The 11,177-nt window shown below is 35.5% G+C and overlaps 2 protein-coding genes across 6 annotated transcripts in view; both read right to left on the reverse strand.

The window, feature by feature from the left end:
• Positions 1-89: 89 nt before the first annotated feature.
• LOC111431486 (nascent polypeptide-associated complex subunit beta-like) lies at positions 90-4,318 on the reverse strand. The gene is made up of 6 exons (XM_023068137.1): positions 4,212-4,318; positions 3,152-3,219; positions 2,423-2,571; positions 2,279-2,335; positions 761-799; positions 90-665 (listed from the first exon to the last, which is right to left on the reverse strand). Exons 2-6 carry the CDS (start codon positions 3,217-3,219, stop codon positions 496-498), a joined length of 483 nt encoding a protein of 160 aa, XP_022923905.1. The 5' UTR covers positions 4,212-4,318; the 3' UTR covers positions 90-495.
• A 370-nt stretch (positions 4,319-4,688) lies between these two features.
• LOC111431485 (protein NRDE2 homolog) overlaps positions 4,689-11,177 on the reverse strand; it is a 9,517-nt gene continuing 3,028 nt past the window's right edge. Inside the window, exons 3-11 of one of the 5 annotated variants that reach the window (XM_023068134.1) lie at positions 9,821-10,448; positions 9,446-9,614; positions 8,178-8,538; positions 7,361-7,471; positions 6,551-6,905; positions 5,900-6,125; positions 5,285-5,506; positions 5,022-5,162; positions 4,689-4,970 (exon numbers count right to left, since the gene is read on the reverse strand). In XM_023068134.1, coding sequence (XP_022923902.1) covers positions 4,925-4,970; positions 5,022-5,162; positions 5,285-5,506; positions 5,900-6,125; positions 6,551-6,905; positions 7,361-7,471; positions 8,178-8,538; positions 9,446-9,614; positions 9,821-10,448 — 2,259 coding nt within the window. In that variant the 3' untranslated portion in view covers positions 4,689-4,924. Of the gene's footprint in view, positions 5,163-5,284; positions 5,507-5,899; positions 6,126-6,550; positions 6,906-7,360; positions 7,472-8,177; positions 8,539-9,445; positions 9,618-9,820; positions 10,449-11,177 lie in introns of all 5 variants that reach the window. The other 4 variants (XM_023068133.1, XM_023068132.1, XM_023068136.1 and 1 more) reach the window with 4 other exon arrangements.

Genomic DNA, 11,177 nt, shown 5'->3' on the forward strand with positions numbered 1-11,177 from the left:
TAACAAAATCACATACTCAACATCACCACGCAATGACATTCATGTTTCAATACACTTTTTAATTTCTTGGCCATAGGAATTCATCAAAATCTAAATAATACATCTAGTATTCCTAAAACTTAACAAGTCAACAGTACAAGAAGAGAAAAAAAGAGGGTAAAGGACTATTTAATAAGCATACACCTTAACATATTCAAATACAAAGTTGGCTCAAGTTTAAATCCCCAAATTTTTTTCTTTAGGTAAGGAGGGGTAGCCATTAATTCCGCACCTAAATAAGAAAATCATTCTCCACATGAATTAAGGCGGTTGAAAGGGGCAGCAACCGAAAATTCATGCATCGGGGGGTTACATGGGGGCAGGGGTGAGTAGAAATGCCATGGGCAACAAAAGATTAACAATAAGAAATACAAGGAGAAAAATGAACTCTTCCCAACATTAAAAATATGTAAAAAGAAAAAGGCTAAATAAAATCATCTGAGAGCGAGCTCCTATCTAGGAGGCTTTACTCTCTTCTGCAGCAGCTTCGAAGGTTTGTCCTTCGACAAGGTCGGGTACGTCGTCGTCATCATCCTCTGCATTGGCTGCTGCTGCTGCGGCTTCTCCAGGTGCTTGCTTCTGGAACTGCTCAGCCAACTTCCTCAGATTGTCCAAATTATCGGGCCCTGGAAATATTTACATGCAAACAAGTCGTATTCTTAGCGCCGTAGTTAAAATTGCAACTCCGCAGGAAACACCAGAATCCTAGCGTAGTACTTACCCAATTGGTTAATAATTCCAGGGAGAATATCCTGCAATTCTGAGAAGAAATCAAAATATTAGAGAGGCATCATTAGTAAGACATGATGAGTTTAAACCGTGATAGATATTAACAGATGGCTAAAGATCACAACGAGCATCCTGGGCAGTGTTAATAGAAAGGCTTCACAATCAAAAATAAACAAAAGGTGCCAGTGTAAGCGAGGGACCTCGAGTAACATCTTGCATAAGCAAGATGCTACAGAATTTTTCTATCTCAAGACGCAAGTAACATCTTGCATAAGCAAGATGCGAGGGACCTCGAGTAACATCTTGCTTGCGGTAAGAACACATCTATTCCAGAAATAAACAAGGTCTCATTGAAGTAAATATAAAAAGTAATGGCATAATTTAAAGTAAGAGTCATCAGATCAGAAGTCACAATTGTCAATATTCCAATCCAAGTATAAATATAAAAAATAATGGCATAATTTAGCAAAGGTGAACTATTATCCCAGACTTTTCAGTATCAAACGGAACTATTTGCCCCGGATTTAAAACGATAGCTTTAAGCCAAAATCTTTATTTAACAACATATTTTGAAACCCCAACTGGTTCCGATTTGGACTCTTTTAAGCGTTTAAAAACACTTTTTAGCACTAAAAAAGTCGATATAGTCTCGGAGATATTCCTATGCTGGACACAATGACACGGAAAATTCAAATTTGGACGTATTTCAAATTCCAAGCCAAGGGCAGCATGTTGGTTTGCATTAAATCTTTGAAAACGTAATCCTAATCCCTGTTTGAAAACAGATCAACAGCATTTTTTTTAAAAAAAAAAAAAAAAGAAAAACAAAACGGGGAGTAGTTTGAATTTTTCTACGGAGAACTATCTGAAAATTTTTAAAGCCTACTTGGCACAAATAGAACAGCTACTTCAAACTGTTGGATGAAACTATGCCGGAAAAAACTACTTTCAAACGGTTAGACGTAAGTTGCAGTGTTCACTTAATGCCACTTTTTTTGTGATCCACATCATATTTAATTCCTAAAAATACTTGAAGGTTCGTACACAATTAACAGGTACTCCAAGAAGTATGAATAACTAATTTTCAAAACAGTTTTAAATGTTTCATTGGACAGATTGGTTTTCCTCATTAAAGAATAAAATTTTGTAATAAAAAATTGAGCGGTTTTTTATAGCATTTCCAAACGGCACCTTAAGAATACTTCAATAAAAAAAAAAAAAAAAAAATTCATCACTGATTTAAAAACGGTTTGAACACAACGTAGTGATTGAAATAAAAACCAGACACTATTGATCCCGCAATTGGAAACTAAAAATTACCTTAAAAACAGCATAGTCTGCAGACAAACTCTACAATGTCGTTTTCATTTTTAGGACTATTCTTTTGTGTTTTAAAAATTATACGACCAAATTTGAATGAAAAAAATTAGTTCAGTTTTAGATAACTACAAATTAGAACACAAGATCAGTTGTATGTTTCATTATATTCAAGAGGTGGTGAGAGACGTACTTTTCGTTTGAGGAGAACCACTAACAACCCATGTGTTTGCGGCAATAGAAGCCTGAACTGAAATAGAGAACGAGAAACAGCAAAATATGAGTTACGTATCAAGATATCGATGGTAAGAAGTCAAGGATAGTTAAGTGGCTTTACCTTTCGGATTAACAAACTGAATAACTACATCATCCTTGAAGATGTTAACTTCCTCAATTGCAGGAATAGCATTAACTCCTATTCTCTTTAAGGTACTTTGAAGCCGTTTATCATCTGTGGTAGTTGTCTTGTGAACAGCTTTCTTCTTCCTTTAATTGACAAAATACATAAAGAAAATGATCAATGTCATTTTGTTAAGGAAGCATGAGAAAATGTCGAGAGATGACAACTTGCGTAACAGAAAGATGCAATACTCAAACAAGCATGGAATTTATGTTTGTTTATTCATCCATTAGTCAACTGAATATTATAATAATGTGTGCGTGTGCGAGCGCGTTTCGTCATTCGTAAACCACGAACTGCAAATCAGAAATTCAAAATTAACTGCTAGCTAGAGAAAACGCTTCTGATTATAAGAAAGAAGCCAATCAAAATTAATAGCACGATGGATAAGAGAACTGAGGAAAGCAGAAGTGGACGTGGGAACAGAGTACTAGATGTTGCGTTAACTTAACCTCCCAGACCAAACCACCTTATTTGGATGATATTATGGTTCAATTAAATTATCTACCTACAAATAAACTATAATCAAGAACAACTAGGTAAGATTTGTAAGAGTTCCATTTTCCGGTTGAATTAATTTATGATTTCTTATTAAATAAATCAAGCAATAAACAACTGACTCTTTTTACACACTTTGAACTTTCAATAGATAAAAAGGCAACCAACCTTCTCACGCTACCTTTTCCACCAGTGCGCACTGCACCAGCCATCTTCTGGAGCTTCGCATGATCCATCTGCACAACATAAGAACAAAGATGAGATTTATGAGTCTTTTTGTTTTTAATATGAAACGAGAAGGATAAGATTTATGAGTTTTTCGTTTTTAATATGAAACGAGAAGAATAAGATTTATGAGTTTTTCGTTTTTAATAGGAAACGAGAAGGATAAGATTTATGAGTTTTTCGTTTTTAATAGGAAACGAGAAGGATAAATGTTGTGAGAAATGAAGTCTTGGTAAGTGATTAAGGATTCGAACTTGTATTATTAGAGCAATTAAGAATAATAGATGCGTCCACGAAGAAAAGAGAGGTAAAGCAGATAAACGCATACACGGATCTTGTCCACATTTTTAATAACTATTAGATCAAATAGAAAACCATATCCGAAAGATCATTTAACAATTACAATCTCTGAAAGAAAAGCAACACTAAAAAACATTATCGAGGCTTAGATTATCCAAAAAGTTATTTCAACAGCAACAAATTATCCATTCATCATCTTAGCATGATCGTCGAAGAGAATATAAGAGTGAGATTCTCCAAGAGAAGCCGCCAAAGTTTTCAGAAAAAGTAAAATATTCGTGAAAGTAAGCTCCTGCTCAGCACAGTAACTACGACTCCACTAAATCGTCTAACCTAAGCTGTTCTTTTGTTAACTCCTGAGCTTACAATCAAAGAACGCAATTACAGATAGTAGAGATTTAATCACGATCTGTGAAGCTATCAAGAAATCCGAAAACATAGCATGTTTAACATACAAAAAAAAGAAGGAGAGAAAATAATGACGATCAGTTTCAAGATAAATACATATCAAATCGATGAACACCTCAAAAGAAGTAAAAACAAAATCCGTCTCCAAAGCTAGAACATGAAACTACGCCACAGTAGAGCCCTCGGCAAAAGAAAATCAACGTGAAAGAGAAAGCCGAGCTATACGAAAATAGTAAGAACCACGGAGAATCGAGAAAGCGAAGAGAAATGAAGCTAAATTGGAAGGAAGAGTTACCTTGAAGATTATTTGAGATTTTTAAGTCGAGAGCTTCGTTGAAGCAGAGGAAGATAGCTCCACTCTGGGACGGCGCTAATGCTTAATATACTAGGGCGCGACGAAGACGATGTTATTTAAAAGGCTGATCCAACGGTTGTGATTTAGCCTCACTTCATATAGTGGAAAATCCATAAATATATATAATATTAATAATTTCACTATTGGTTAACAGAAAATAAATAAATAAAAATACAAAACGTCGTCAAATCCAGATAAACATAAATCTAATTCTTAATATAAAATAAAAATTATTTATAATTTTATTTTAGTGTTATATGAATGATAAAATTAAAATATTTTGGTGTGACATTATATCAGAATTTTATTTTTTATCTGAGTGCAACTTCTATTTTTAAAAAAATTAATAATTTTGAACTAATAATTTTACTTAGGAAATAAATGGCTTGAAAAATCTTTTCAATTAGTAGATTGCTGTTTTTTTTTTTTTTTTTTTAAATTACAAACCAACTCAAATATTTAAATTCACCTGAATTGAAATTAACTTGGAACAAACATACAAATATCAGCTCAAATTGAACCCAACCTATTCTAAATCCTTTCGCCCAATGTACAACTTACAACGATCACTCCCTTTGACCGACATTACCTATATCGGGAGGGAAACGTGAAGCGACTTCTGGTATAACGTTTTTAGACCTTTCTAAGTTCCATCACTTTAGGAGGAGCAAGAAGAGAACATGGTGACGACACAATTGAGCCATGAAAAAGTGCAGAAATATGTTGTCGAAGACGGTTCAAGATATGAGTTCTTCTTGCAAGAGAATCTCATAGATATCAGTCCGTAGATTGAGCTCTTTGTCGTGCATAACTTCTTGGAGATCCGAAAGCTCTTTCGCGCTCAAAATAGAGTTCAGTTTGATGAAACCGTCAAGCCACAGCTTTTTTGACCTTCAGAACATAAAATGGTTAGACAGAGTGTTGCTGTTTATCTGAAGGACCTACAAAAACAAAAGGAACTGGTGCCAGAATGATACTTTAATTGGTGTAAATAACAAGAAATCGGGTCGTACCATGGGCAGGAATGGATGGCTCGGAAGAAAACTCGCTTGGCTGAAGACGGATCACATGCTGTGTTCAGCTCATATGAAATGTAGCAGCGCCAGAGAAGAACAGAATGACGCAAATTGTCATTTTCCAATGCCTTTTCAAACAGCCTACGTATTCTATGAGGAGAACCCGCATAACCCATCTCAAAGGATAATGCAAAAATCCAAAGGATCAGAGAAGGTTGCCTGAGAGTATATTACATGCAAATTTGTCAAGCCTAGGGACCCCAAATGTATGTGTAATTCTCACAATTAAACAGAGAAAAAAAAAGAAAAAAGAAAAAAAGATCAACAACAATATACTATATCAAAAGATAAAGCGTTGGATTCAGAAAAGATTTTAGTCCGAAAAACCACCGTCAAATAGATCAAGTAACGAAAGCGATATCATCTGAAATGAGTGCATCTATCATGGTCAGAAACATGCAAGGAAGGTTATTACTATAGTTAATCGATGCCAAATATGGATCCGATTAAAACTCGACTGTGAATTTATATCACAGCCTGGCCATGTAAGGGAAATTAAACACCAAAATGTGATTAGCAATGTGAGAGATAGCACAAGAAAGATCATCTTACTTCTGGCAGTAGTCATCAAAGGTCCATCGCAGTTTACTGGGTACCGAATAAATGTAGCTAATCTCCAGAAAAGCAGTATAAAGTTCAGGATTTAATGGATAGAACTGCAATCCCTGAGAAATTGACTCCCGGACTTTTAGTTGGCTTAATTGCTTATGATGTCTCAGAAGCATCTTCACATAGTAGTTGAACAAACATTCTAGTTGATAGCTATGTTTTCGTCTTTCTGCACATCAATAACAATAGTAAGTGACGAATAATCAACAAAACAAATAAAATCAAGCGGAAAAATTCTGTCCTAGCTTTTATATATATATATAAGTTGAAAATCGAATGGGATAACAATCTTCCTTCTTGGAAATAGGACAAATCTGCGCCGTTTAAAAGATTATAGCTGCATGAAGGGGTTGCATATCACAGAATGTGAGAAAATATAGTCCATTAAACTTCCTTCAGAACCTTGCCAGAATACAAGAAACTTCTGAAGGGTATCCAAATCTTTTGCCAGTGCTAAATAAGTAATCTTTTTCTATAGAATATACCGGGGGAGAAAGGAGGAAACATATTTTCACAGAAAAAGGGTTCAAATTCAGTATCAATAAGAAATAAATATGAGAGAGAGAGAGAGAGAGAGCAGAATTGGTAAATAACCTGGAAGTACCATGTTGAAAGCCTGATCTAAAACCTCAAGACCGGCATTGTATCCAGTGGTCAACTCCTCAAACAAAGCTGCAGAGGATATGAGAGCCACAGACGAGTCATCTATAACTCCATGGAGCCACGTAGATCGTACTGCCCTGATTTTTTCTTTAAAACCTTGGTGCGCTCTCAGCAGTTGCAAACTTGATGGTTGACATTTAAATGGACTGTAAGAATCACCATTTCCTAGGCAAGATAAAATGTGAACAGCACGATTTACAGAATCATGACCATTGTGAGGATCCTTCGCAAGCTCCAATTCAGCATACCAGAAATACAAGAGAGGAGCATTGGACTTCTGATCCTGCTTCAGCAATCACAGCAGTTAAAATTAAATACCATCCACTCATAGAACATGCACCACAGAACTCAGTTACAACTATTATAGTTTAACATCCAAAATGCCAAATTTGACTAGAAAAAGAAGTTCGTTTCAAGAAACATATCGTACATATTATAAACCCAACACACATGCCATCGGTAGACAAATAGGTCAAATATAAACGAGGGAGTTTCAACATGGAGCTGCAAGTCAAGATATCAAAGGAATCAAGACTCAGTCTCCTATTAGAACAAGGCCCTTCAAGAAAAGCTAGCAAGAGAAGTCAAAGTGTCAGGACATTCCATCGTTTGGACAGTCCTTTTTCCTTGGTAAAAAAATTAACCCAAAAATGGTGTAATTGAAGTTGTTTTTTCTTTTTTAAGGACTAGCATCATACTTTGGCACAGACAAGAGTTACATTTAGGGCTACGGTAACATACCACAGGAAGGCTTTCCACAGATGCCAATGCCATGTCAAATACTTTTCTAGCATGATCGATATTTCCATGTGTTGCCTCTCTTCGTGCATAGACTCCGCAAAGTAACATGTCCTATAATTATCACATGATAATACCAATTATATCAGACATGATTATTTCAGTTCTAGAATTATACTGTGCTAATAGTATGAAATCAGGATATAGACCCATTACATAAAGAACGTGTATCCATTTTTCTAGAATACTGAAGTTGCAATTATTTTTATGCTTCGTGAACAAAGGCATTCTGAATTACAATAAAAAAAGGCAATCAGCCACGAAAAAACTTTACGAACCACCCTCGTATGACCAGGAACAAAGCATCAACGCACACCAAAAAAAAAAAAAGCATCACTACTAAATGATATAACGATATTGTCACTAAATTATAATCTAGTTCAGACTTTAAATTAAGATAATTTAAGGTCAATACGGGGAGAATAGCCTCAATTGGAAAGGAGGTAACTACCTAACAAATAAGTTTGAAATGTTGAATATGCAGCCCCGATGGAGTTGTTTCATGCAGTTGATCTCTATTCCATTTTGCTTAAAACTTCTTAATAAATAAAAATACTGATAGCAATATCTTATTCCACAAAAGTTTGAAAGCTTTTGCTCCGCTTAGAACCCAAAAACCTTCTGTCAGAACTATCACTACTATTTTTTCTTCCCCGGTTAACTATAAAGTCCCTCATTGACATCAAAACATACGTGGTAGACCTAGACATTCAATCCTCAAAAAAGCATGCATATTGATAGTGAATAGAAAATAGATCACCTGACGATCACTTTTCAAGAGATTCTTTGCTAAGGAACGGCAGGGAGTAACTGAGGAGCTACAAGAATTCATTTTTGTAACAAATAACTCTTCAGCAATTAAAGCAGCTTCTTCCAATATGAAATTACGTGGGAAAGCTGTTAAACAAAGTAATATAACATTGCGAAGAAACTTCATCATGTCAGACATCTGAGTTAGGTTATCAGAACCTCCCACAAGGACCTCCAAAGTGAAGCTACTTGAGCTGCTTTGCCTTTTATTAAGAACATCGTGAACACTTCTCAGATGATGTAATATATCGTCTGGCAACACCTCTAAACTAAGGATTCTCTCCATCCAACTTGAACTATTTGAAGCCACCCTGATGGATAGAGAAAAAAAATGTCAATAGTCTGTCAACCAAAAATACAAAAGGACTTGCCCTCTGAAAAGAAACCAGAGTAAAATATATTCTACATAACCAAGACATGAAGATCACTGAAGACAAGACTTAGCAGCAAACAAACGTTTGTGCTAAATAAATATCTCAGTAATGACGGTCGTACTAACACCAGAAAGATACTTATGAGTAAAACCATGCCAACCATTCTGAAATTATAGTCTCATCAGAAAATTGTAATTGACAGACATCCATAGCAGTCACTCCAGAAACCATAAGCTAAACATTTCCACCAGTTTCAACCAAACAAATGCGTAATATTTCACTCAAGGCCCTTCTGAAGTTCTTAACTAATAGACCCTCCCCAAATCCCAAGTCCAGGATAGTAGATGTTATGTCACCACAAAAATGCAAGTCATAGGTTGAAGGGGGTGAGGAATAAAGGAAGGTGAAACCTATGACTTGAAAATTAAAACTCATAGTAATAACTTACATTACAAGACTTCAAAATTAAAACAAAAATTCGGTTTCCACATTACCTTTCGTCTTGGTGAGATCTTAGAAACTAAGCCTCAATCCAATCCAAAATGGAACCTTGCAAGGCATAATCTCTCTTCCATTGTTCACCCATAAGACCATTTTGTTTTTCAAGAAGCTCTTTTTTTGCACATAAGTTTGTAGGGAGTCCATGCCAACATATTAGCATAATGCTCAGACGACAGACAACATATTACATGAAACATACTAGTTCACTCGCCACAAAGACTTCACCGACGCTACTCACATGTTCAAGTAAAAGTAGATTACATGCTATATAAATGAATAATGTGACTGGTTTTCGAACTGAAAAATTACTGCAAATAAGATTCTACACAAGAAGAGTATATACCTTGAACATATTTTTCCACTAAAGAATTCAATTAGCTGATATATCAAGGATAAACGGGCTTCACTTGAAATCAATGAAAACAGGTACTCCTTGACATCTTCATATAATATAACTCTTTGAAATTGTTCATTTGTTTCTCCATCAGGCATCCCTTCATCATGAATAACATCTGCTGTTTCACAGTATGAATTCAAATAAATACAAACATAAAATTAATTAATTAGAAAACAGATTCAAGCAGTTCAATCATATTTAATATTCCGAATGTGAAGATTCATGGTAAATCAATTATTTTTTGGTGTACATGTCAGAATAAATGTGAACCAAAAGAGTGGAGTTAGAAATTAATGAAGTGTGCAGGCAGCTGGAGGGTACCATAATTTTCCCGGATAGGCATCCATTGTTCACAGTCTCTTAATGACTCTTCTTTTGACCATCTAGCCCAGGTTGAGGTGTCCTTAACCTCCTCGTCGACCCCTGCATCAGGGTTAATTCCAAGAATTTTGAGCAATGCTTCCGTGCTATCTTCTCTTTCAGTGTCTTCTTCTTCCACATCTTGCTCCATAGCCTCCTCTGCTGCTACACCCACTTCTGCAGTAGTTTCTGCGTCATCATTATTTTTCTTCTCTTTTGGTGCTGGATCAGACCAACCAGTCCAGCCACCCTTTTCATCAGCCTCTAAGGCCTCCTCCTCTCTCATAACCTTTTGCCTATTTTCCTCCTCTTTTTCTAGCCATGTAGACCAACCGAGGGCACCTTCTTCACCGACTCTTTCAGCATCAGTGTTCCAAAAGTGTTCAAATAATCTTTGTTTACTTCGATCATTCAAGTGCAAAGCAGGGCAAAACAAGCTAAATTCAATTTCAGCCTGAAATAAAGCAGTAGCCAACTCCTGATACCCAGCCTGCCACTCAAATCGGCACAAACTCAGAAAAATATCAACCAGACCAAGTTCTAGCTGAATGAGATCATGCTCCACTGAAGGTTTGGCAGTTTGATTGGCCTGCATCGTACAGAAACATAATAAAAATACAGAAAATAAAATTGAAGTTATCCATGTATAAATGATAAAAGGGTTTATTTAAATTCAAAACAAACAGGCTCTAATAAGAATTTGAGTACACACGACTTCAGAACTTGGGAAAAGGAAAATATTACGGCAACAAGCAAGTGAAGTCCACCTAAAAAAGAGTAATGCTTGTATAACAACACACATATACATCTTTATAAACCACACCCATCAAGCAACTTGCATTTAATAAGAAATTGACAGTCTCCGCTAACAAGAATGGTTGACTGAATGGTGGGCATAACAAGGGCAATAAGCCAACTTCGTCACATAAAAAATCAAATGGTAAAGAGGTACTCTTAGTCTCCTAAGATGCATGGTTCATTATATCTAGGAAGTTAAATGTAGTAAAAGCAACTATTTGGAATTCTAAGTACAGAAATTAAGTATAACAAGAAGTAACAGCACAACAGACCGAGTCATGTTCCCTATAAAACCAGCAAATTGAAAATAAAATGCCTCCAAAGCAATGATGACCCCTCATGTACAATTTCAAATAAAATTATGTGCATCATACGTAATATAAAAATATGGCTAATGACATATTCCTTTTTCTTTTTCTTTTTTTCTTTTTTTTGTAAAGGAAACAATTTCATTGATGGTATGAAATTAGTCAACGAAATCTACCAATAAAGAGCAAGATCTACCCCAATAGCATAGCAT

This window comes from Cucurbita moschata, unplaced genomic scaffold (assembly GCF_002738365.1).
Source record: "Cucurbita moschata cultivar Rifu unplaced genomic scaffold, Cmos_1.0 Cmo_Scf00036, whole genome shotgun sequence".
Taxonomy (NCBI): Eukaryota; Viridiplantae; Streptophyta; class Magnoliopsida; order Cucurbitales; family Cucurbitaceae; genus Cucurbita; species Cucurbita moschata.